A 23,487-nucleotide genomic window follows, 5' to 3' on the forward strand; every position below is an offset into this window, starting at 1 on the left:
TGGTTCAAGAGAACTACAAACACTACATGAATGATAACATTTCTATTGATATTACTTAAGGAGACAAATCCATCTGGACCACATTAAAGTAAGTAACATAAATCACACGCTATGAACAATCAAACAGTATATATATGTACCTATAACATTAAATACAAGTACTTGAGTAAAAAATGTGGGTACTTAGATATTTCCACATTATGCTACTTTATACTTTTACTCCACTACATTTATTTGTTCATATTTAGTTAATAGTTACTTTGCAGTGTTAGATTATAATAAAACATATAAATCAACTAATGCATTATCATCGTTATTATCATCATTGTACGTTAAGCTACCCAGTAATATATGAAATTATTTAAATAAACCCCACTTTTACCAAGTGAAATCATAAATCCATCAATAATTATAATACAATAATATAAAATATATGGTGCTTAAATAGGAAATTCTGCAAATTGAGTATTTTTACTTCTGGTATTTTAAGTATTCTTTGATGCTTTTAATTTGGAACTTTTACTTAAGTACACATTTGATTGGAGGACTTGTATTTGTACCTGAGTATTTACACTGTAGTGTAACTTTTACTTAAGCAAATAATATATGAATACTTCTTCAACCACTCTTAACATGGTCTTTCTTATTGACTGCGTCATATTGAAATATTTTGTTGTGTTTTTATTTTTGAATGTTTCGTCCGGAAGTGTCTTGGCAGGTCGACTTGGTTGTGACCGTTGTCACTGTCACTACCCGATAGCTGTCTAACAGAAGTTAAGTCTATTTCTCACTTATTCTGACAATGTACTCAACCCAATAAAAGGAGTTGTTAAATAATAGTGAAATCACGTTGTAATAACATTAACTCATCTCTCTCGTTCAGATTATTATTCTCGTTTTTTTTTCTTTTTTCTTTTTCTGCTTTGCCAAACGCCACTGTGTCAATTGTCCTATTTGAGTTGCCGTATGGCGGACCATCCCGCACATGCGCAATGCAGATTGGGTTGTGACATCGGTCCTTGTTGGAGCGCGCCATTGTCCGCTTCACTTCCGACCTGTGAGCGGTGGAGCCAGCCTTCTGTAACCAGCTCAGTTTTATCGAATGACTCTGCTGCAATCATTTATTGTTGCATTTATTTCTCAAACAGGACGGTGAGTAGTCGGCTGGGGAAGTGGCCTTTTTAAGATGCTGCGTCATTCATTAGCTGCTTATCTTAGTTAACACCTGATGGCTTTAGGTCGCTTTAACATTTAACGAGCGGCAGTCGCAAGTAGAATGTGTGAGGTAGATGTTAACCACCTGAATAAAATACAGCATGATGCTTTATTTAAGTTAGATTCCGTGTTTTTGTTAATTAGCATATGGCAGGTGGACTTAAGTTAGACCAATGTTAGCCGGGTACTAAAGCTAGGAGGCTCCCAGGACACTCAAGGCCTTGAGAGAAAGCTACTTTTGTGAAGATTAATGTTGCCATTCTCATTTGCATTTTTGTCGATTGTACATTGAGGTGTATGTGTGACAGGGTGCATTGAAGAGCATACATTGTTAAACTACGTATAGTACTAGCTTGCGCCTCTGGGCCTAGCTTGAGCAACATATCAGCTAACCTTACGTTTGTAATACGTTCAGCCAACACACCCTCAGCTATTGTCTGTGCCTCCAGGAAACTGCATGACTGCCCCGTCTGAAGTATGCATTTAGTAGCCCAGTTAAATGTAGTATTGTGTCTGACGTTTAATGCATTCAAACTCAACACTAACGGAGCGTCCACACCGCAGCGTGCGTTGGCGCTTGGCGGTGGGCGTGTCTGAAGCTTGGGGAGTCAACGCGACCAACAACCAATCACATGAATCTCCCGCCCCCGACATACAAAGCAAAATGCTAGCATTCCATGCTAGCTATAAATACTGTCCATGCCTGCTAGCTGTCCATTCAATGGTTAAACGAGGTACACTGGATATAAACTCCCCAAACAGGTGAAAACCTACGAGTTTCACCCACTATCTCTGCCACCTCCCTCCATGTCTGGCTCCTCCGGTTTGTATCCCGGTAGATGAACAGAGACTGATGTGATCATACAGCACCGGGTGATTAACTACTCGCAGCATACACGCTGTTTGATTGGCTGGCAGATTTTCATAAACGGGATTTGATTGGCTGACGCTTCCGTCGAAGTTTCAAAAGTTGAATATGGTTCAACTTTTGACGTGAGCAAAGCGTAGCTACACTCCCCACAATGCAGTTCGGCGAAGCGTGACGTCACCCCATTCAAAGTGAATGGGTTGAAGCTTCAACACACGCCGCTGTGTGGACGGGCCGTAAGCGTTCATGTTTATCAATTCAGCAGATCCTTCTTTTAAAGATTGTCGACTAAACAATCCTCAAAGTGGATCACAGTTATTACTTAAACCACACGATTCAATGAGATTTGTCCAAATACCACAGTGAAAATATATAGCTTTGTGCTAAGTATTTGATATATGTTTGAAATTGTTATCAAATATTTACTCAACTTTGCTCCAGTTATTAAATTGATATCAACATGATACATTGCCTTGATAAACTAATCCTTTAATTGCTGAAAGTTCTCACCCTAACAGTACATTTAATTTATCCCCCCCAGGTGAGGAACCGCTAGACATCTTCTTGACAGACTCCTTGCTGTCTCACTGGCAAGCCACAATGATCACCAGAAGAAGAGGACGCACCATGAACAGCACGGAGAGCCAGCCTCTGGAGGTCCAAGTGGGAGATGTGATGGAAACTGTCGAAGATCTCCCAAGTCCATCTGAAGGGTTCCCAGCTGGAGATATTGACGCCACAGGAATAGAGCTAAACGACCTATTTGGAATTGAAGACTTAAAATGGACACTTGAAAGAGACACCGTCTCCTCTCTCTTTGATATTGAGTTGGCAGATCTTGATATGTGCAGTGCCAAAGACCAGGATTCTGAAGTTGAAGCCTCAACGTCTTCGTCCCCAGAGAGATCAGCATCTAACTTGAAGAATAAGAACAGGCAAAACCAGTCGAGTCGCATGATCAACAAAAACGCCATCGCTGCCAGATTGAATCGTCTCAGGAAGAAAGAGTATGTCAACAGCTTGGAGAAGAAAGTCGGCGTCCTGTCGACAGAAAACAACGTGCTCAAACAGGAGAATTTTCAGCTGACCAAGAGGGTGGAAGAGTTGGAAGACGAGACCAGGTACCTAAGAGCTGTGCTGGCCAATGAGAGCATGTTAGCCCAGCTCTTGTCCAGACTGAGCGGTGTGAATGGGATGAAATTATCTTCCTCGCTTTTCCAGGGGCCTGACTCGAACGACCACGACTACGCTTTACCGAGGAAGCGCGTGATAGTGGAGGAGAAAGAGACATCTGGCGGTGTGTGTCTGCACGTGGACAAGAACCACGTCTCTGTGGAGTTCTGCACCAAGTGTGCCGAGAGTGCAAGCGCAACACTCAAAATGTAGGGTCAAGTACTTACCTCTGTTTTCAGATTTTGAGACTGAACTTGCTCTGTACTGAACCCCTTGAGGGTGGATGAACACTGTTGAATAAGTTAAGATTACCTAAGAACTGCTGAATGTGCATGTGTTTCTGTGTAATGTTGGATTGAAAACACGTTACTGCTAAACCTTGTTGACAGTTTCTTCTAGGTATTGGTTGATCCTCCATGCGGGATGAGTGGCTTTCTGAACACCTTTACCTGCTTGGCTCCATGGTAAGGATCAGACAAGAAATGTTTTTTTCACAGGCTCGAGGCAGAGACCCCACTACTTCTGTTTGTACTTCTTGTTCCTAGTTAGTAGATTTTAAGTTCTTTTTATACACTTATGTTAACAGTTTGATATTGAAAATGATTTGATTTCAGTTAATATCTAAGTAAGAGTTGAATTAAAGAATTCTTAATGTAAATGTTAAGATGAAGGTGAAGCTCCACAAAGAGTGATCTTGAATCAGCTCTCAAGTTGAAACATGCTGACAAAGATAAGTTATCCTTGTTCATAAGAATTGATCTCTTTGTGAATCAGCACCAATGTACAAAAGAATGCTTTCATTTAGCGCCACCTATTTTTCTTTATGCTAAAGTGGATTCTGCTGGTGGAAGGTGACGAGGCTGGAATCGCTGCTGCCAACGTGGCCTGGTATTTTTTTTTTTAAAGGTAGTATTGGTAACAAATGGTATACGTGATCAATCCTTCACAACATCTGTACTTCATGCAGCATTTTTGTATGCTGTACTACAACTGCTCCATTACTCAGAGTTGCTAGTAGAGGCTTAATGGTCTCATTATCATGTCCTGTTTATTGACATATTGGAATGTATTGTTTAAATACTTCCAAAGTTATCTGATTAAGTGATGAAATGGCAGTTTTTTGTGTAACAAATGTAAATGTGTATATAACTTTGAATACCTATTGTTTGAGGCAAATGGCCTTGATGTTGGACAAATAAATCATATTTTCATTATGTTTATGAGTTACAAATATTTACTGTGTCTTGTTCTGAACTGTTGATATTAATGCATCTCTTTTTCTCTTTTTAAACAGCAAGCTCTGCCGATAATGGTCTAACTTTTCCTGAACATTTGGGTCAAGTCTGGTAAAGGTTGTCAAAACAAATGACAGACATCATTTGATGGAAATGCAAAGCCTGCAGTATGGGGGGGGGGGGGGGTTAAATAATTCCGATCTGTTAAAGACCATACAACACAACCAGTCGTAAAAAAATCCCACATTTATTTTTGTTGAAAACAACCATTTCTAGATGTCATAGTAGGAAAAGCACATGTTGAATGGAAAGGGCTACACACACCTGCATTTGCCTGAGTTTCAGTGAAGATTCTGTAGACACGTTTACGTAGTCGCAGCTTCCTAGGTGACCACTCTGCTTTAAAAGGCGTGGGTGTCTCATCAAACGTGGAAAAAACTGTTCACATTATTTATTTTTTATGCAAGTGCTAACGCTGCTAGCATATCAAATATAAAGTTGCCTAATGCCCAGTTTCAAACATCAATCAGCTGACTCAGGGGTAACTGTCTAAATTTGACTCTAAGGAAATTGTTAATATTGATGACATACAATAGTAAGCTCGAGTGATCCAGCTTTGATCTTTCCATGGTGGAGTTCAGCCATTGTTATTGGTATTGAATGCACTTTTTTCCCACTGACCAATCCAAATTGTGCTGTGAAAAAATCTGTTGACATTAAAGAGTTTTTACATGGTTAGTCTGCTTAGAGTCTTAGACCTTACCAACACAGCTTCAACACGAAATCCTGTTAAACAACAAACTGTCTGTCAGTCAATATTTAACTACCATTGTGGTCTTTTTTTTTTAAAGAGTGGGTACATGGTAATATAGTTGAGAGGTTGTACTGTGCTGAAGCCTTCCAAGTTCCTTCATTCCTGTGTAGTTATTATGTGAGAGTCAGGATTAAAGGAAAAGTTCAGCATTTTTAGGAAATAAACGTTTTCACATTCTTATTGATGGATGGGGAAATCTTCACAACTAGTTAACTAAGTATAGCTAGTTAGCTGAGTATAGCTACAGCCAGTTAGCTGAGTAAAGCTTCAGCCAGTTAGCTGAGTAAAGCTACGGCCGGTTAGCTGAGTTAGCATGAACACCAAATGGAATTGATCTACCAATGCCCTGTGTAAAGCTCACTAACACATTTACCTTGTTTGTCAAATCTATACAGACACTGAGGTGTAAAACCAACAATGTGTGAGGTACTGAGACATACTGGATGCACGTCACCATGATATTGCTATTAATTTAGGACAGTGACAATTAACTGCGACCTGGCAGAAATAATTCTACACACAACCTTTCATTAAATGACATTTCTTGATTAAAATAATATGTTAATTGAGACTAGCCAATTAGTGATCTGCGATGCTGATTGGCAGATGTTAGACTAGATGCCAGGTTAGCTGTTCCTTATTTAATAACATTTTAATGATGTGGATTTTCTTTTTTGTTGCAGAATTAAACCGTATGTTTTGGAAAGAGTTTGTGTGAGGCATTTATCAAAGGTCAGTGTATACCAACAAGATGGTGGTCAGCACACCCCCACTTTGTAGAAGCAGACAGGAGTAGCAGCAGGAGGATCAGTAATGTACTGCAAGGGGCAGAAGCTAAATCTATTTGTCATCCTAAAAAATCTACATAAATTTAAGTGTCTGCAATATTTATTTATTTTTCACCACCCTACTTTGCTGTCAGACAGTTCTTATTACCAGACACTACAGTTTTGATCTACTCTTTTCAAAGCCAGCAAACTTTTTTGTTAATACTGCTGCCTCAATCAGTAATTGTGTCTTTGTTTGACGTTGGATCAGTTTGGTTTAACCAGTCAAACAATAACTCAGCTGATTTACGGATCGAGGCAGCGGTAGATCATCTAGTTCCGTTTGATGTTCAGTAACTTTGAAGAGAGCTTTAATTGTGGCTCAATTTCCTCACCCTAAGGGCCAGCTGACAGAAAGGTGATGCTGTAAATATGATGTATAAACAACTATTTCATATATAAATATATATAATATAAAAAGCTGACTGTCTTATTACTCAAAATACAGTACAACCTCACAAAAACAGAACTATCCATTTAAGATTAACGGAAATAAGCAAAGTGTAACAAAATAGAGGTAGAAAGTTATACAGTGGCCTTCTGAAGATGATTGTGTAGCTTAGTTTGAATCTTTCTACCAATTAATTCAGCATTAATAAACAGCATTTAAATTCACAATGATCATGTCGCTAGGTAAAACATTAAAACTGCTAAATTTCCTAATTATGACATAAGGTGTCTTGAAGTGCAACATGGGCCGAAAATCACTGTCTGTTCTTTAAAGAAGAGTTTCAGCATTCATGTTTTTTCTATTGATCACCAGAGAACTTTAAAGATAATGAGAATGAAAAATATCATGAGTGACCGTAAACTGCTGAGAAAATATTTTGACAAACATCTCAGACTGTGGTATTATATTCCCAGGTGGACCTATTGTGGTGAAACAGGTTATACCATGGTGCTATTTACCTTAGTGAAAGTAAAGTATTCACAAATCAAACTTTAAGGTACAGTGGGTAGGATTTGGCGCCATCTAATGCTCAGTCCTGTCCCTGCAAGACGAGATGTGGAATAAACAACTTTAAGGTGCATACCGCCACCTCCGGAGTCGGCGTGACTCGGTTTGCATTTATAAAGAATGCACACATGTGTTTAATTGTTCATGTCAGATATGTACTAAGTAAATACATTTGTTCCTGCTCAAGATTAGATTCAATTCTATTGTTATTGCACAGATTACAGGTACTGAGACAACGAAATGCAGTTTAGCTTCTAACCAGGAGTGCAACAAGCAGTAAAGTGAAAAGTAATGTACACAATCTACAGAATAAAAGATAGAATTAAGTGAATGATGAATAAACAGTGAGGGGTATGAATACACTAGATATACACAGCAGCCTGTGAGCAGTATGAACAGTGTGTATGAATATGCTAAGATATATAAAGTATAAAAACGGTAAGCAGTGCAAGTATAGTATAACATATATAGATATTAATTTCATGATGATAAACATTGTGGAACAATGATGAAAAATGTGAATGGAAGTGGCGACGTAAAACTGACACCAAAAAACAACTTTTGCCGAACCTTTCGCAAAGCCACGCCCCTAAATGCCCGTTGTCCAATCATATTCGATCATGTGCGCGGCTCCCTGTGGAAGTCCGACAAGCTTAGCGTTCAAATTCATTGCAAAAATGGTGAAGCGTTGTGCTTATTGTCTTTGCAAATCGAATAGCAGATATCCCATAAGCTTAGAGAGAGGGGGGGGGGGTGATATTTTACCCGTTTCCTAAACCCAAAACCCGAGAGGAGAGATGCCGCCAGTGGATAAAGAAATGCGGCAGGCCCCATGCCCAGCTGAATATGGCGAATATCAACAAACACAAATACGTTTGCTCCAAGGTAAATACGTGCTAACGTAGCTAGCTAGCTAGCAAAGATTACATTCACAAATTAACTAACTAATTTAATTAACTAATTTCACTAACTAACGTTAGCTAAAGTCACACGACTACAGCTGTAAGCTGTGTGCTTATAGGTCGTTTTGACCATGTATATCACTTGATGCATAATAATGTCTGAACAGCTGAGCTCCGTTATTAGTCTACCTGTGGTCAAAGTACAAACAAGAAAGCCAACAGGCAATCATTAATTTATATTTTGCTTTAATCTTTGTAGCATTTTGTTAATGGAAAGCCAACTGCCGACTTCCCTAATCCTGCTGCACAAGTGGGCACCCCGACCCCCACAAAGGAACAACAAGGTGGATGCAGAAAGCCACCAAGGAAACGGTAGTTAACTTTAGACAAACTACAACATTTAATGCCTCTTGTGATTGTATTGTTTTATTCCAAAATAATAATAATAATTCCGTCGAATTTGACATACAGCTCATGTGGTTTTTCACTCTTGCACTGCGACCTGTATGCAAGTGCCTCTATTGATGTTGTGCCTCCCTCTTTTCTAATGTTTATACTGTGGATATAACCCTCCATAGCGTATTGTAGCCCCTTTTGTCGGGACATGGAGGATATTGCTGCGTTATTGCTCCAAATGAGTCTGTTAAGGCGACTCCGACGTTACGGAGACCCTCCATTATGGCTTTGTTTAACGCATCTGGCTCTCAGCTTGTCGGACTAGCAACAGTAACCAAGGGGGGGCGTGGCTTTGCGAAAGGTCAATTGGAGAGTTTCATCACCAGCACATGGTAAAAACCACCAATCAACGCTCAGCTCGAGATACCAGCGAGTCGTTTCCCATCAAGCATTTCGCCTCCGCAGCCCGGTTATGGCTAGAAAGGATCCGTCTAGTGTAAATATGACGTCATGTTCTCGTTGTAACTCTCGTTGTAATCGGAGCGGCTCGGAAACACATCTACAGCAGTAACATGATGCAACATACACATAATATTAATAGAGAAACATCAGACATAATAGTACAACACTGCAAGGGAACATTTTATTGCACCAGGAGCTATCTTGGGACTTTTACTGCGACAACGTTGACTTGCCTGTAGGCCTGTCACGATAATTAATTTTGTTGGACGATAAATTTTTCTGGAAATTATTGCGATAAACGATAATATTGTCGGCACCGTTTTAAGACCATTTTAGACATAATGATAATATATAATAATAATTCAAGTACATCCTTTCAAACATAACTTTTTATTGAACATTCAACATTGCAAATGAAATGTGAAATAATATTAAAATATATAAATTATATATAATAAATAAAACAAATTAATTAAATTATAATAAATTAATTAAAGCACACAACCAAAACAATAAATTAAATAGTCAGGCTGGAAAACAGAGCTCTCTCTCATATATATATATATATATATATATAAATAAATATGAGCACACATTATCTCACAAGCAAAAAAAACCTCCTTAAAACAACAGTCAAGTGTCCAGTCCACTGTCAAAGACCCAGATGCCTCAACAGGCCATATCCAAATCTGTTTTTCTAAGTTTTCGAGCAAGGAACACCAACATGTTTGCATTGTCGGGCGGGGGCTCTCCATCTCCAGCTGCCGTGTTTGCTCCCAGCTGGAAAAACGGAATGGGGTGGTTGTGTTTTAGGTGGTTTAAAATGGATGGTATTGCCTCCTTTTGTCGCTACCTTTTTTAAACCAATGCGACACACCGCCCGGCTCATTCAAGTCCGTAGGTTCGCCTCGTTGATTTGGTTTTAATCCAAAATACTGCCACACCGGAGAATCAAGATGTGTAGTTAGGTTTTGTAACCAATTCCATTTCACTTTAAATTCCCCGCGAGTAAGTCACACGTTGTCTCCCGCTTGTCGCTATATTATTAATTTGGCTGCTACGCTGCTGCACGTGCACGCGGAGTGTCCTGACCTGGCTGTGTGTCAGCCCCGCCCCTCACAGCGCCCCTGGCAGCCACAGCGCTCCAGGCTAAAATGCTGGTCACATCTTTATGTAAACGGCAATTTATCGAGCTCAGAAAAGTTATCGAGTCCATTTTTACTTATCGTACGATAAGTCAATTTATCGATTATCGCGACAGGCCTACTTGCCTGTGAATAAAAAATAAACCATAGTGTTGGTGATCTACAGTGTTGTCATTCTTCTTTGAACACCAGCGAGATCACTAACACCCTATTTCAACAATCACACTCCCTGTAATTGACATAATTAATAGATAGTTTAGCTTCTCATCATCAGTTGCTGTGGCCCACTGATGTTAACGATCGTAACTGAAAGGCTGCCTGCCAAACGTAAACATTCAGCCATGTGACATTCAGCCAAACTCTCGCGAGAGTTTTACACAAGATGGATCCTTTCTAGCCATAACCCCGCAGCCCGTGGAGAGGAACTGCGCCGCGCCTCGCTCTCAAGGCTGCGGGCGTCTTTGTCCCGCGAGATTTCAACGTCTCATGTGAGCGAGCCTCCAGAGCAAGTCGGACAAAATGACTAACCATCATGCAACGCACGAGCAAGACGTTGATCGAAATTGCGCAGGTCTGCGCAGGTCTCGCTTGTCTCAAACAAGCCTAGTGTGATGCACCAATCTTTGATCATCCCTATAGAGAGGCGAAGTCCCGCCCATCTACTTCCGACCCATGGGACCCCGGAAGCGGAAAATTATACATTGACGTCAATGGAGAGAGAAAAGTAATCTTTCGATCCCGTTTGAATTGTGCCACGAATGACACATATGATGTTTGTCAAATTAAAAGAACATTTTGCAAGTCAAAAAAATTAAAATGTGTCGTAAAACTGTGAACTTACAATTTTTTTTGTGTGAAACTGCTCAGTGAACTACAGGTCTCTGGTCTCGCACAATACGCGTCACCATCACAAAGATGGCCGTCACGTTAGCAAATTTCACCTGTTTCTTTCAGAATGAGGCGAAAAAGTATAAAACGAGGTGAAAATCACTACAAGTCTGGGCATGTTGAGAGCTGTACATACACGAAAGGGAGCGGTTCTGTAAGAGCCAGCATGCGGGACCGGCTTTACAAGGTTTCAGTGAGTAATATGAGTGCAATGTTTAAGGTTAATGTCAGCTAGCTAACATTAGCTAACAAGGTACACTAACGTGTTTTGTTTTAGCAACTAGTTTTCTCCTTAAGAACTTCGTGGTCTCTGTGTATGCTGTGGATAAAATTAGTGTTCACAAGAACAAGATACACTCCCGTGTTTTGTTTTAGTTGCTCTTCAGATTGAAGCGGCCAGTTTTATATCGACTATATGTGTGATCTCCTTTTTACATCTTGTGTCATTTGAGTTTATTTGCTGTGTGTAGATTCAAGGATTTTGGTTATCTTGTCCAGGGATGCAAACTTGTCACCTTTCGGCGAAATTCGCCGTTTTGAATCCAAAATAGGTCGTTTGTGTGATTCATGTAGATCTGCAATGAAAATATTTGGGGGTATGGGAGGGGGTCTGGGACCCGGATTAATGTGCGGCCGCAAGCTTTTTTTATATATTATAATGAAGCGCGAGTTGTGTGCTCGAGTCTTCCTGCCTGTCGGCTCTGCTCATGATGTATAATAAGCCTCTGCTGCTCGGCGATGATGGTCTAGCTTCAGCAGCTACATTACCTACTGTGCGTTCGCTAATATTAACTGTGTGGTTCAGAGTGACTGTGGCACAGACTGGACCGCTGGTGAACAGCTGTTAGAACGGGCCGTTCAGGTGTTCAGAGTAGAGCTCCCTGTCGGAGCGGCAGAGCGTGATGTGCACTGAAAAGTTTTTTTTCTTCCGTCGCAATATTATCGTTGAGCTAGCTAACTAGCATACATTGTCACTATCTGCTAACGTTAGCTTTAGCCTTCGTTTTCTAATCGTTTTTTTCATAGGCTATAAACAGAGGTGGTATAAGTATATATCTTGTACTTGATTAAAAGTAGAAGTACTCAGTTCTTGGAATTGAGTAAAAATAGAAGTACTCAGATCTTGTACTTGAGTAAAAGTAGAAGTAGCCTACTCAGATCGTGTAGGCTACTTGAGTAAAAGTAGAAGTACCAGAGTGTAGGAATATTCTGTTACAGTAAAAGTCCTGCATTCAAAATGTTCCTCAAGTAAAAGTAGAAAAGTATTATTATCAAAATATAGTGAAAGAAGCGACAGTAAAAGTAGTCATTTACAGATTGGTCCATTTCAGAATAATATATGTTTTATAATGATTGATCATGAAAGTGTTCTCAAAGCTGGTAAAGGTGCAGCTAGTTTGAATGACTTTGTATACTGCAGGGTAGCTTGTGGATTTACCCCAGGTGGAACTAAAGTCTGATTTAACACTTGATTATATTTCACATCATTCATCCACATCTGTAAAGTAACTAAAGGTATTAAATACATGTAGTGGAGGAAAAGTACAGCATGTACCTCTGAACTGTAGTGGAGTAGAAGAACAAAGTAGCAAAACATTGAAATACTTAAATAAAGTACAAGTATCTCAAAATTGTGCCCAAGTATAGTACTTGTTGAGTTTATGAACTTACTTACTTTACACCATGTGGCTATAAAGATAGAAAGACTAAGCCTTGCACAGAGGCATGAAAATACATTTTGAAAATGCTCAACAGTGCTGCCAAAATTATAAACTGGCTGCTACACAATTAAAATAAATGCTTTTATATATTTCTATTAGATGTTACTCTTTGGCCTTTCTGTTAATATTAACACTGCTGCTTTAGTTGCTCTGACTGCTAAAATCCTCTGTTATTCCTAATTTTAAAGCCGATATTCTGTGGGGTCGGGGGGCTCGGATCCTTGTCACCTTTTTCAGAACTGATGAGTTTGCATCCCTGTTGTCAATTTGTTTGGTTATCTAGGCACAGCTGTGTGTGACTCCCTCTGATACACTGGTATGTGTTTTCCTAATGTAGAGAGCATTGATTAATTAATAAACTACACACTGACTCTAGATCCTGACCAAATCCTTTTTTGTTGATCAAATGTTTTTCAAAAATGTATTGTATATTATATAACAGCTGCACATCACAGACCGGAGTCTCTGCTACTGTGGAGCACGAAGGAGGCGATCATCATCCCCATCCCCAAAGACCCTGCATGGCATGGGAATCTCCTCCTCCTGGAAAAATTCTACACCCAGCATATGCTCCCTGTGTTGGCCAGTAGAGAGGAGGACATTTAAATAAACATACTCTTAACATCCTCGGACTCTGCGTTGTGTTTCGTATGTGTGATGGGATGTTATGCAGAGGGGAGGAAAACAGGACACAGCAGATTGGGATTGTGGTGGAGATGCTGAGCAGTTATTTAATTGTTGCGTGTAATTATTATTATACTGCGTGCTTCTTAGTTATTCCGTCTTTTGCTGCAACATGGATCTGTATGTAACTCTATATTTACTTGTTATCTACCACACTTCCTTCTACATCATACAACATCATTATACATAGTGTATATAGGATATATATATATATTTGTATGCATATCTGTAAATTGTATAATTTTATTTTTCGTATTTGGGATTTCTCTTTTGTCCACTCAAATACACTTGGCCCTTTCTGTTTTCCATGTGGAAAATGGCAGCTGCATATTCTGCTTTTCTCATCTGCTCCCTGTCTGCTCATCTACAATGAGAAAATTATATAATTAATTACTTATAATGATTTAAACCTGTTGTTACCAATATTTCACAAATTCTTCATGTAAACTTAAGAGCACAGCTGTATGTTGAGTGTCAACTTTGCTTGGTTCATCTTACTGGGAGGCAGCTACATGGATGTCGGTGCAGTCCACAATAATTTTGCAGTTGAAGGCAGAATGAATTTATTATTGACTCAGAATGAAGCACAACTTCATGTCATACAATACATTGACTTTATTTGTAATTGTGTAAAAAAATATGAGCATTGATTAGCAAGCAGGACCTGCAGGAACAGAGAATGGTGATGGATGGAGCTGGGAAGAGAGAAGAATAAAGAAAACAGATCAACTTTATTATCGAATATTAAAAATTCAATTTCAAAACAAGTTGCCGCTCCTACAGTTTTCTAGTATGTAAAGATGATTTCACATGACCAATGCAAAATATCACACTCAATACATGTGTGTCTCTGGGGGGTGCATTGTGCCTTTGATGTATATAAATAATATACCATAACCAAATACTATTACGTACAGTGGAAATCAGGTTGCCAGAGCAGGTCAGTCCAGTGTGCATGTTCCTCAGGGTCTCAGCAGTTACAGGTGAGGTAAAGAAAATAAAAGAGAAAAAGGTCAGTAACAACACTTTAAAGTAACAACACTGAATAATTATCTCTTTTAATAATTTTCTCTCAGTAATCACTCAACTGTCTTTCCAACAAACAGATTGACTCACTGTCACTATCATCACAATGAAACACGTCCAGAAGAATGTCATGCAAAGCTGCCTGCCTTCCTTCCTTCGACTCTCCCTGAACTGCCTGATCTTTTAATGTTCAAAGTTAACCATTTGTGCAGATAGCATTAAGTAGATCGCTGATGCTAATGTGGCGTTAGCCTACCTCCCGCCCCCTTAGCACCTGGTGGAGGGGGCGATAGGCTACTCTTCAAATGTTTCACAAAATACTTACCATCATGACTACTCTTACTGTTTAACATTTTGGTTTACTTCATGTTAAGGCTAATACAAATGACAACGCTAAGTAATGTAATGTAATGCTAACTAACATGCTCGCTACTAGCTAGGTAGCTAACTTGACTATGTTCCATGCAAAACATGTATACTACCTGATATGTTTGGTCCGACGACTCCTGGTCCTTTCATCAGACGGGAAGCGATAGAACGAGCAAGTGGTATGATCACTTTTGTGATTACAACCTGGTACAAAGCACACAGGCATCTTGTAAAAGTGAATTTATTGGAGGGAATAAATCAGTTATGAGATCTTCTTCTTCTTCTTTGCTTTAATTGCGAGATCTTCTTCTTCTTTGATTTGGAGTCGCAACCAGTCTTGGAGCATTATCGCCTATGACATCACTTACGCGACCCAGAATGCATTTGGGATTTGTAGTCTTTCTAGTTGCGTATTTTTCATAGTCTTATATTTCAACAGTTTTACGACAAACTGCGACTTTTTTTTACATGGAAATGATTGTTTAAGATTGACAAACATCATATGTGTCATTCGTAGCACAATTCAAACGGCATCAAAAGATAACTTTTCTCTCTCCATTGACTTCAATGTATAATTTTCCGCTTCCGGGGTCCCATGGAGGCTCCCGGAAGGGGAGGGACTTCGCCTCTCTATAATGGGGTGGGCAAACTTTTTGTCTTGGGGGCCACTATGAGTTTTAAATTTGACAGACGGGCCGGGCCAGTAGCAGATCGGTAAAAAAGATTTAGCTGTCCACTCCTCATTATACACTCGGCACTCAATGTTTTTTCTTTTCTTTTCTTTGGTCCACTCTGGTCCACTCATGTTACAGATGCAGGTTCAAAGGTGAATTAGGTTCAAAGGTGAATTATTGCGTCATCGTTTGCGTCATGACGTAACCGTTTACGTGTCTTCTTATGACCCACACAGCGTTTTACGTGGCTGATTTTCTTCGCAACACCGCTCACAACAACATCAATAAAGGACTGTGTCGGGTAGTTTTTAATTATACCAAGCCAGATTAAATTAAAGAACTACTTCTCCAACCTTGTACCTTTCTCTAGAGTGCCGTGGTGCATTGTTTATTAATGTGGTTCAGCTGCATTACCGCCCGCTGCAGTGCTGCTCGCCTACCGGAGTTTATCCTCCCGTTAACTCGCGGCAGCGGCCGCTGTAAAGTTTTCATTGTCTGACTGTCACACAAGCAGCTGATAAATATCCCCCATCCCCATAAGTGAATGTGTTTTAGTCTGAAAGCTGTTTGGCATCACAACGCTGTTATGAAAGTTTCTCTGGCATTCTACAGGTGATGTTAGCTAGACTATCTTGACTACTTGTTGCTATCATATTGTGGCATAAGCCGTTTTCTACACGCATATTTTACCGGCGTAGTTCTCGTTATGATTTTACTTGTGATGGACACATGTAGCCCATGTATTGATTCCATCCGATAGTTGCAATAATACAAAACAAAAGGAAAACGTCTGCCTCTTCACTATGGTCAATAACAGTGAACGGATGGTTATTAAGGTAAGGTAAAATAAACAGAATCACACTAAGCCTGGTTAGTGTTGCCTGACTTTATATAAGTGTTTTTTATAAGTGTGTGGTCGCTTTCTAGTCACTTTGCTCAGCTACTGCTTGTTACAACTTGTATTCGCCGATCTTGCCGGGTTGCCGAGTGGGGCCAGCTGAGAGAATAGAAGACCATACTCCAGCAAAGGTAAATTGTGTGTAGAGTGCGCCATCTAGTGGGATCAACTGAAATGCTGGGTATTGCAGGAAAAAGGCAAAATTAAAACGGTCTTTACTATAATTTGGACAATTTTGTATCAATATTCGGCGGGCCGGATTCAAAATCCCAACGGGCCATATATGGCCCGCGGGCCTTAGTTTGCCCATGCCGTATAATGTGTAATAATGATGATTGGGATATCGTGATGATGCCTTTATAGAGGCTTCATGTGATTAATAAGTGGTGATTCTCTGATGCATAAGGTTTTATGAATTGGGCAAACATGACATGCATATTTGCCTGACAGATTTGTAGTGTACATCTACAGTAGGCCTCAGATAGCTTCACAAATCTGGCCCATTGAGTCCTACTTCTGTTCTTCATTAAACATATAAGTGCTTTTGTTAACCGATGACAGTCAGTGCCTGCAGAGGTTCAGCGAGTCATCTCAAGATTCAGGACTGTACAATCATTTCATCATGTTTATCCAGTTGCAACACTTGTCCATCGGACAAAGAAAATGAATGACAGTACAACTTTTAAAAGTGATCATCTGAACTAAGACAAGTCCATATAGGCTCTAACTCGAAGACATGAGCAGATGTCCACATAACCCACAGGATTGAGATCTACAGACGCCTGAGTTGTAACAGCTCAGGTCTCAATCGGAAGAACTAATAATATTAGAGACGATTTAGGTGTTCAAATAAGAACAATGTCCCACATATAAGTAACAAGACTTCTCCTTTACTACGCTATAAAATAAATATTTAACATTGTTTGTAACCTGAAAGCTCACTGTAGCTGTAAGGTTTGTTGCAAGCAAATGGATAATCTGTGTATGTCACTTCTTAAGTGTAAATCCCAACATCTGTGTCAACACAGAAACAAAGGTGTTGGGGACAACTTGAAAAACGGAAAAAAATGCCATTAATATCTCTTCACTTGAATGATTAAACGTGCATAAGCATAAACAGCCTCACACTTCATGTCATGCAAGTCTGAAGGGTTTTAAATGGTTACCAATCAGACTGGGATTATACTGCAAGTTATGTGAGATTTTCTTTTCTGTTTTACTGTGGCCAACTTGCCCCATGTTTACAAGTCAGCTATGCACAGCTAAATGGAATGCAGCCTTTGCTAACTCCCCCTGTGTTTCCTCATGTATGCTTTTAAGAGAAAGTTCTTCAGTCATGCACCTTCCCCCCTGCAGGTGTAAATAAGGGACAGTCTTTTTCTACTCTAAGATAAATGATCAAACTCATTTTCTGTAAGTGTACCATTTCAAAAAGACTTCATGAATATTTCAGTAACCTGTGAGAATAAACGCTGCATCTGTTCCCAAACAACGGGCCATGCAGGTTTGACTTTCCAGAGGTGGGAAATGTGAGTATAGTTTTGAATCATTGTGAACAAGAAACACAGGACCAAACAGACTTTGTCAAAGTTATTATTGTAGAATACTTTGATGTATCTTTCATACAGACAAAAGGTGTTGGACTTAATTCCCATTAAATTCTCTTAGATTTCCATACAGATTTAGTCTACAGTATACAGGTGTGTTCTTTCTCATATATAGATATGTATTCGCTTAAATAACAGGCAGGTAACTCTTTAATATATTCAATAGTCTTTATGGTTGTTTAACTTTTTTTGGTATTTTTTCGTTTTAGCACAGGTAAGGCTGCACTTTCTGTCTGCAGAACAGCACTGCGTTGTGCCAGAAGGGGGACCATTCCACACACAATATGTACAACAGTATGTATAATGAATAATGTAAAACGTTAAGTTCTTCCCATCTTAACATGGCAGTAAATACTTGTCGCAGATCTAAGAGAGCAGCCTAAACAACGCACTGACGCATTGCACTCCTGCAGTCTCTAGCTCTGCATCGCCCTCCAGTTCTCCTTCCTCCCCGGGTCTCCACTTGGTCCAGTCCTGTAGATCATAATGAGGTACATCTGTATCTCCTGTTCTCTATTTACAGAATGGTGTCTCTGGTCTTAAGATACTAAAAGCTTCTCCACACCTCTGCACACTTCAGGGGCTGTTCAGTGGACAGAAAACACAGCCCTCAGAATATGCTCAGGAGAATGTGCAACCGTCTCTTTCCATCAGTGGGAGCACTGATGGAGAAAATCTAAAATAATAATAATAATATACAAGCGCTTTCATTGTGTTGTTCCTCTCTTTACAGAAAGCAATAGGATTAAAGAAAAGAACATCAGAAAAAACAAAAAGTGTAACAGGAACATAGTACCTGTAAATCAAAGATGCACATGTGCACATTTGGGCGATCTGTACAGTAGTGGTGCAGTTGTACAATTTATAATTTTGATAAATATAATATATTCTTTTTCACATTGTGTTTTGCCTTCTGTGACACTGTCTCACATCATGATGTAACGTGGCTGGACGGATGATGGACAGAGATGGCAGGGACTGGACAGTCAAATTTACACCACTGTGGATTATCCGCCAGTTGTTGTTGTGTGTGTGTGTGTGTGTGTGTGTGTGTGTGTGTGTGTGTGTGTGTGTGTGTGTGTGTGTGTGTGTGTGTGTGTGTGTGTGTGTGTGTGTGTGTGTGTGTGTGTGTGTGTGCGTGTGTGTGTGTGAGTGAGGTGTACTGCAGAAAAGCATTGATAGAGCTGTGGCAAGAGTTGCTGGAAAAGAATAGGTTGGGCATGAACAGGATGTGTGTGTGTGTGTGTGTGTGTGTGTGTGTGTGTGTGTGTGTGTGTGTGTGTGTGTGTGTGTGTGTGTGTGTGTTTGTGTGTGTGAGAGAGAGAGACAGAAAGAGATCATAGCACACAGTAGTGACAGTAGCCTAAATGATTTACCAACACATAAAGAGTGACATTAATGATATCAAATGCATGCTTCAAAACAGACAGACCAATACAATGTCCCCCCCGGCCCCTCCGTCAGGGCAAGGTGGTGGTGGTGATGCTGATGATGAGCAATCAAGAAGACAGGGTTCTGTACAGGTAAGGGTGTTCCCACAGAGCCTCCTCACAAACCAGCAAGACACACTGTTCTCTGTGTGCATGTGTGACGCTGGGTTTCTGACCCCAGCTGGGCAGGAGGGTCCATATGGGCGGGCTGTTGCATAATGTCTGCCAGCGCCTTTCTCGGGGGGGAGGAAAAGGTGAGAACTCAGGGAAGTCAACAGGGGGAGGAAGCGTCCAGATCTGCGGTCCCGCTCCGAGGCAACATGGAGTCAGCGGCTCACCCACACCTAGTGCATCATGGGAGACAGGAGGGCGCTCTCACCCACGCTGGAATGTGATGTTTGGAATGTATGCTCCATGGAATGTCGGCGAGGTGACGGTGGAGTGGTATGTCACAAGCGCCATGCTCGCTGTCACTGGCGCGCTGTCCAAATGTTTTCTGGTATTTATTGTTTCGTTGGGGTGTGCTCATGCAGCATGGTTTGCTGTTTTACATTGAAAAGCTTTAGCATAATAACTCTCTGGGATTCATGTCATTGTAACGGCAGATAAAGGCTTACATAATAAATGAACATTTCCTCCGATATGACAGGCTAATCTATTTCATGAAAAAAATACATGGCATGTTTTATATGTAACCTCAGGTACATTTGTTTGCTGATTTTGGCCAGTGCCTGAGCACTGTATTTAATTATTGGGCCTTCATGATAGCAGATAAATACCTTCATTTAACGGTTACTTTCTGCAATAGGGAGTAAAATGTGTGTTTATTGGTATCAGCATATTGGGATAGACAAAATATTGATCCCTAGTTTTAAAGCAATACTCCAACATTTTGTGCAAATGTATCCCAATCAACTAATTGAATATCATGATTAAGCGGAAAGCACAGTATTTGACACATGGACATGACACATGAGCTCTCATTGGTCAAACCTGATTGAGTGGGTCCTTGGGCCTAAAGCTAAAACTGAAATAAGATGGGTTCCTATTCAACGTCAACCAGTGATTATTTTAGTTCTTGGTAAAAATGACTGGACGCAACATCCTACTGATCAAATGAAACAATCTCTTCGTCCTCCAGACTCATGGAGGGCACACGATGGAGACAACCCGATGGCACGTGAGCAGCTTTGAAGTGAGTGCATGTTAGTCTTAAAGGGCCATCGCCTGTGCATTGTGTTTGATGGCATTTAAAGGGTTAATGCTTCCAAAAAAAAACTACTGACACACACAAACCCACCAACGAAGGACCAGAAGATTGGATGAAGGGAGGGAAGGAAACTAACGGCTTGAGCCAGCATGATGGGAGAGAAATGAAGAGGAAGAGGACCTCATAATGACTCATCAGTTCACAACATGGCAGGTAGAGGAAGTTAGTGTGTCCATGACTACACTGTGAGATCCTACACGCTGTATCCTCTCATAGCAGTGGACAGAGTGACAGATAACACTGGCCTGATGGAAGGCCTCCAAAGGATGGGAGAGTGTGAAGATGGCAAGATCTGTGCTGTCGCTTCCCACACATTCAAATGATAACACAAACTGTATGTACCCCCCCCCCACTTCTCAAGTTGTTTTTTGCAGTCATACTATTGACTATTAGGTTTAAATGAACAGCATCTTTGTTTGCAATTCCTATTTTTGTTGTGTTTTTTTGTTGTTGTTTTTTTCAGAAGAGACAAGACAATACACATACACACACACACTGAAAGATAGAGAGAGATGAAAGAAAGAAAAGATTTGGACTGAAGTAGGCTACATTGAAAAAACTTAAACCTTGACTTCAATTACTGTATCATTTATTAGGTTAGATGAAAGCAATAATATTAAGTTGACCCTAATATTTTATGTAAAAAATATTATTGCTTTCAGCGAACCTAATACAGTTATGTAAAATCTTTTGACATATTACATTTAATTAAAGTCAATGTTTCAGTTGTTCAGTGTATCTATCTGTAGCCAGAGAAATGACAGGGGTGGGGGTGACTTTGGTGCCATGGCAGGTAGAGATGAACTCTAAACAGAGTGGGTCAGCCTCTGGCCCTGACGTGGCCCCTGTTCGGCTGAAGCCTTGTAAAATGTGAGGGGTTTATTTTGGGTGGGGTTTTCTGTCCCCCTCCCTCCCTCCCCAACCCACTGTCACTCAGGACTCTGTGTCTGCAGTTAGGCAGGATGGGGCGGTTTCTTCAGAGAGGGGGACAGAGCGGCCGGTCAAGGGTGGTGTTTTCAGATTGAGAGGGCCGGAGCGAGGGCAAAAGGAAGGAAAGTCGCAATATTCTCAGGGAGTTGTGAGCAGAAGTCTGCAACCATTGTCCACTCCCTCCCTCCGGCCCTCCATCGTCCTAACTTCCTGTGAAGGAAGGGATGAAAATGTCATGTGTGAGTCCTCAGCCCTCTCTTCCCCAAAACTCCCTTCCCCTTCTCTCCCCCCCGACCCCCGCTCAGCTCAGTTATAAGGAGGTCTCCACACAGTAGAGATGGGCCAGGTGAGGGGCGGAGGGTTTCCCCGGCCTGTTCCTGCTATGTTGGATATGGTGGTGCTGTTGGGGATGATGGGGGTTCCGGTTGCCGGGGGTAGCTGCAGTGGGGCTTTTTTGTGTGCCGTAGGTGACTGTTGAACTGCTGCTGCTGTTGTTGTTGTTTCTGTTGCACGGAGTCACAGGGAGGCTGTACTGGCGGTAGGGGCGGGTGGGGTGTACGCGGGCTGGGGGCTGGGCGGGAGGGGGCGGCGGCGGCTTGCGGAGGGCCGGGTGCAGGTGCTGGTATCTGCTGAGCTCTGATTCGTCGTCCACGTCGGTGTCGTCGATCAGCGGGATGTTATGGATAAGGTCGTTGATGAGGAACTCTGGGTGGGCCATGAAGTTGTGGATGGAGTTGCGGGATTCCGGTTTCTCCCGGCCCTCGTACAGCGAACTACGGAATGCTTTCACCACTCGCATCTGCCCAGAGAAAAGGAGACGAGGGAGAGACAACAAGAAAGAAGTAAAAGTCAGACATCAATAAGAAAGAAATAGACAAGGGAAACCCAGAGAGAGACAGAACAGTGTCCTCCAGCAAACAGACAGATAGACAGAACCAGGTGGCTACAGTCACGCTGATAGAAGCTCCAAATGATTGTTTTGGCTGGACCGATCCAAAGACGTATGTTTTAAAGACTATTATCATATTTTGGAAAGAGTTAGATTGGAAGATTGTCAACACTCTTAATATGAAACTACAGCCGTTAGCCAGTGGTTTAAGCTTGGCATTACGTTTAGAAAACCAGTGAAATACCTTGTCTGTGTAGATAGAATAATATCCACATAGGCTACAAACACCTCAAAAGCTAACTAATGAGTAAAATCTCTTTGTTCAATCAATTGAAGGGTTAAAAACTAAACAAGTTCTTTGTGTGGCACTAATTCTTGGCTGCGAGATTGACTTCCCTAAGTCGTCATTACCGGTTTTTACTAAAATGAGTTATTTTCGAGTTCCGCGTTGTTACCACCGTTTGTTCAGAGTTGGTTTAACATGCGCAGAGGTGGGACATAAGTAGATTTACTCTAGTACTGTACTAAGTAACATTTGGAGATACTTTACTTGAGTATTTCTATTTTATACAAAGTCATTCAAACTAGCTGCACCTTTACCAGCTTTGAGAACACTTTAATGATCAATCATTATAAAACATATCATATATATTATTCTGAAATGGAACAATCTGCACAATGACTACTTTTACTTTTCGTACTTAACTTATATTTTGATGCTACTACTTTTGTAATTTTACTTGAGTAACATTTTGAATGCAGGACTTTTACTGTAACAGAGTATTCCTACACTCTGATACTTCTACTTTTACTCAAGTATGAGATCTGAGTACTTCTCCCTCCTCTGAAAATTTGATATTTGATAAAAGCACAATTATTTGAAGGTTTGAGCTAGAGGCTTGTGGTTCTGGATAAAAAAAATTCTGAACATGAGCTAGGACATGAGCTAGGACATGAGCTAGGACATGAGCTATAACCAAATGTAAAGACAAGTGTAAAAGACGCCTCAACATTTAACAACTATTCAGCAAGATGCTTGTCTCTTCTTTAAGTCATGTGTCCTTGTTTGTCTTTAGGAAGGATATTGGATTAGTGCATGACATTTT

At 40.6% G+C, this 23,487-nt stretch overlaps 2 protein-coding genes and 1 long non-coding RNA gene across 4 annotated transcripts in view; 1 reads left to right on the forward strand and 2 right to left on the reverse strand.

Annotated features, from left to right (window-relative positions):
• The first annotated feature begins 974 nt into the window (after positions 1 to 974).
• On the forward strand, positions 975 to 4,472 carry crebzf (CREB/ATF bZIP transcription factor). 2 transcript variants are annotated; one of them, XM_079677007.1, is made up of 4 exons: positions 975 to 1,152; positions 2,625 to 3,465; positions 3,646 to 3,720; positions 4,089 to 4,472. In XM_079677007.1, the coding sequence occupies exons 2-3, from the start codon at positions 2,684 to 2,686 to the stop codon at positions 3,653 to 3,655; spliced, it is 792 nt and encodes a 263-aa protein (XP_079533133.1). In that variant the 5' UTR covers positions 975 to 1,152; positions 2,625 to 2,683; the 3' UTR covers positions 3,656 to 3,720; positions 4,089 to 4,472. The 2 variants fall into 2 exon arrangements, with proteins under 2 accessions (XP_079533133.1, XP_079533134.1); XM_079677008.1 differs by lacking the exons at positions 3,646 to 3,720; positions 4,089 to 4,472 and having other exon boundaries at positions 981 to 1,152; positions 2,625 to 3,204; positions 3,305 to 3,442.
• LOC307036565 lies at positions 4,111 to 16,203 on the reverse strand. Its single transcript, XR_013807384.1, has 2 exons — positions 14,204 to 16,203; positions 4,111 to 13,983 (listed from the first exon to the last, which is right to left on the reverse strand). It is a non-coding gene; the product is annotated as an uncharacterized lncRNA (long non-coding RNA).
• Positions 16,204 to 17,832: 1,629 nt separating this feature from the next.
• atp2b3b (ATPase plasma membrane Ca2+ transporting 3b) overlaps positions 17,833 to 23,487 on the reverse strand; it is a 91,358-nt gene continuing 85,703 nt past the window's right edge. Inside the window, exon 26 of the mRNA XM_079673751.1 lies at positions 17,833 to 22,291. Within this exon, the coding sequence (XP_079529877.1) occupies positions 21,803 to 22,291 (489 nt within the window). The 3' untranslated portion in view covers positions 17,833 to 21,802. The remainder of the gene's footprint in view (positions 22,292 to 23,487) is intronic.

Source organism: Notothenia rossii, assembly GCF_949606895.1.
Source record: "Notothenia rossii genome assembly, chromosome: 4".
NCBI lineage: Eukaryota > Metazoa > Chordata > Actinopteri > Perciformes > Nototheniidae > Notothenia > Notothenia rossii.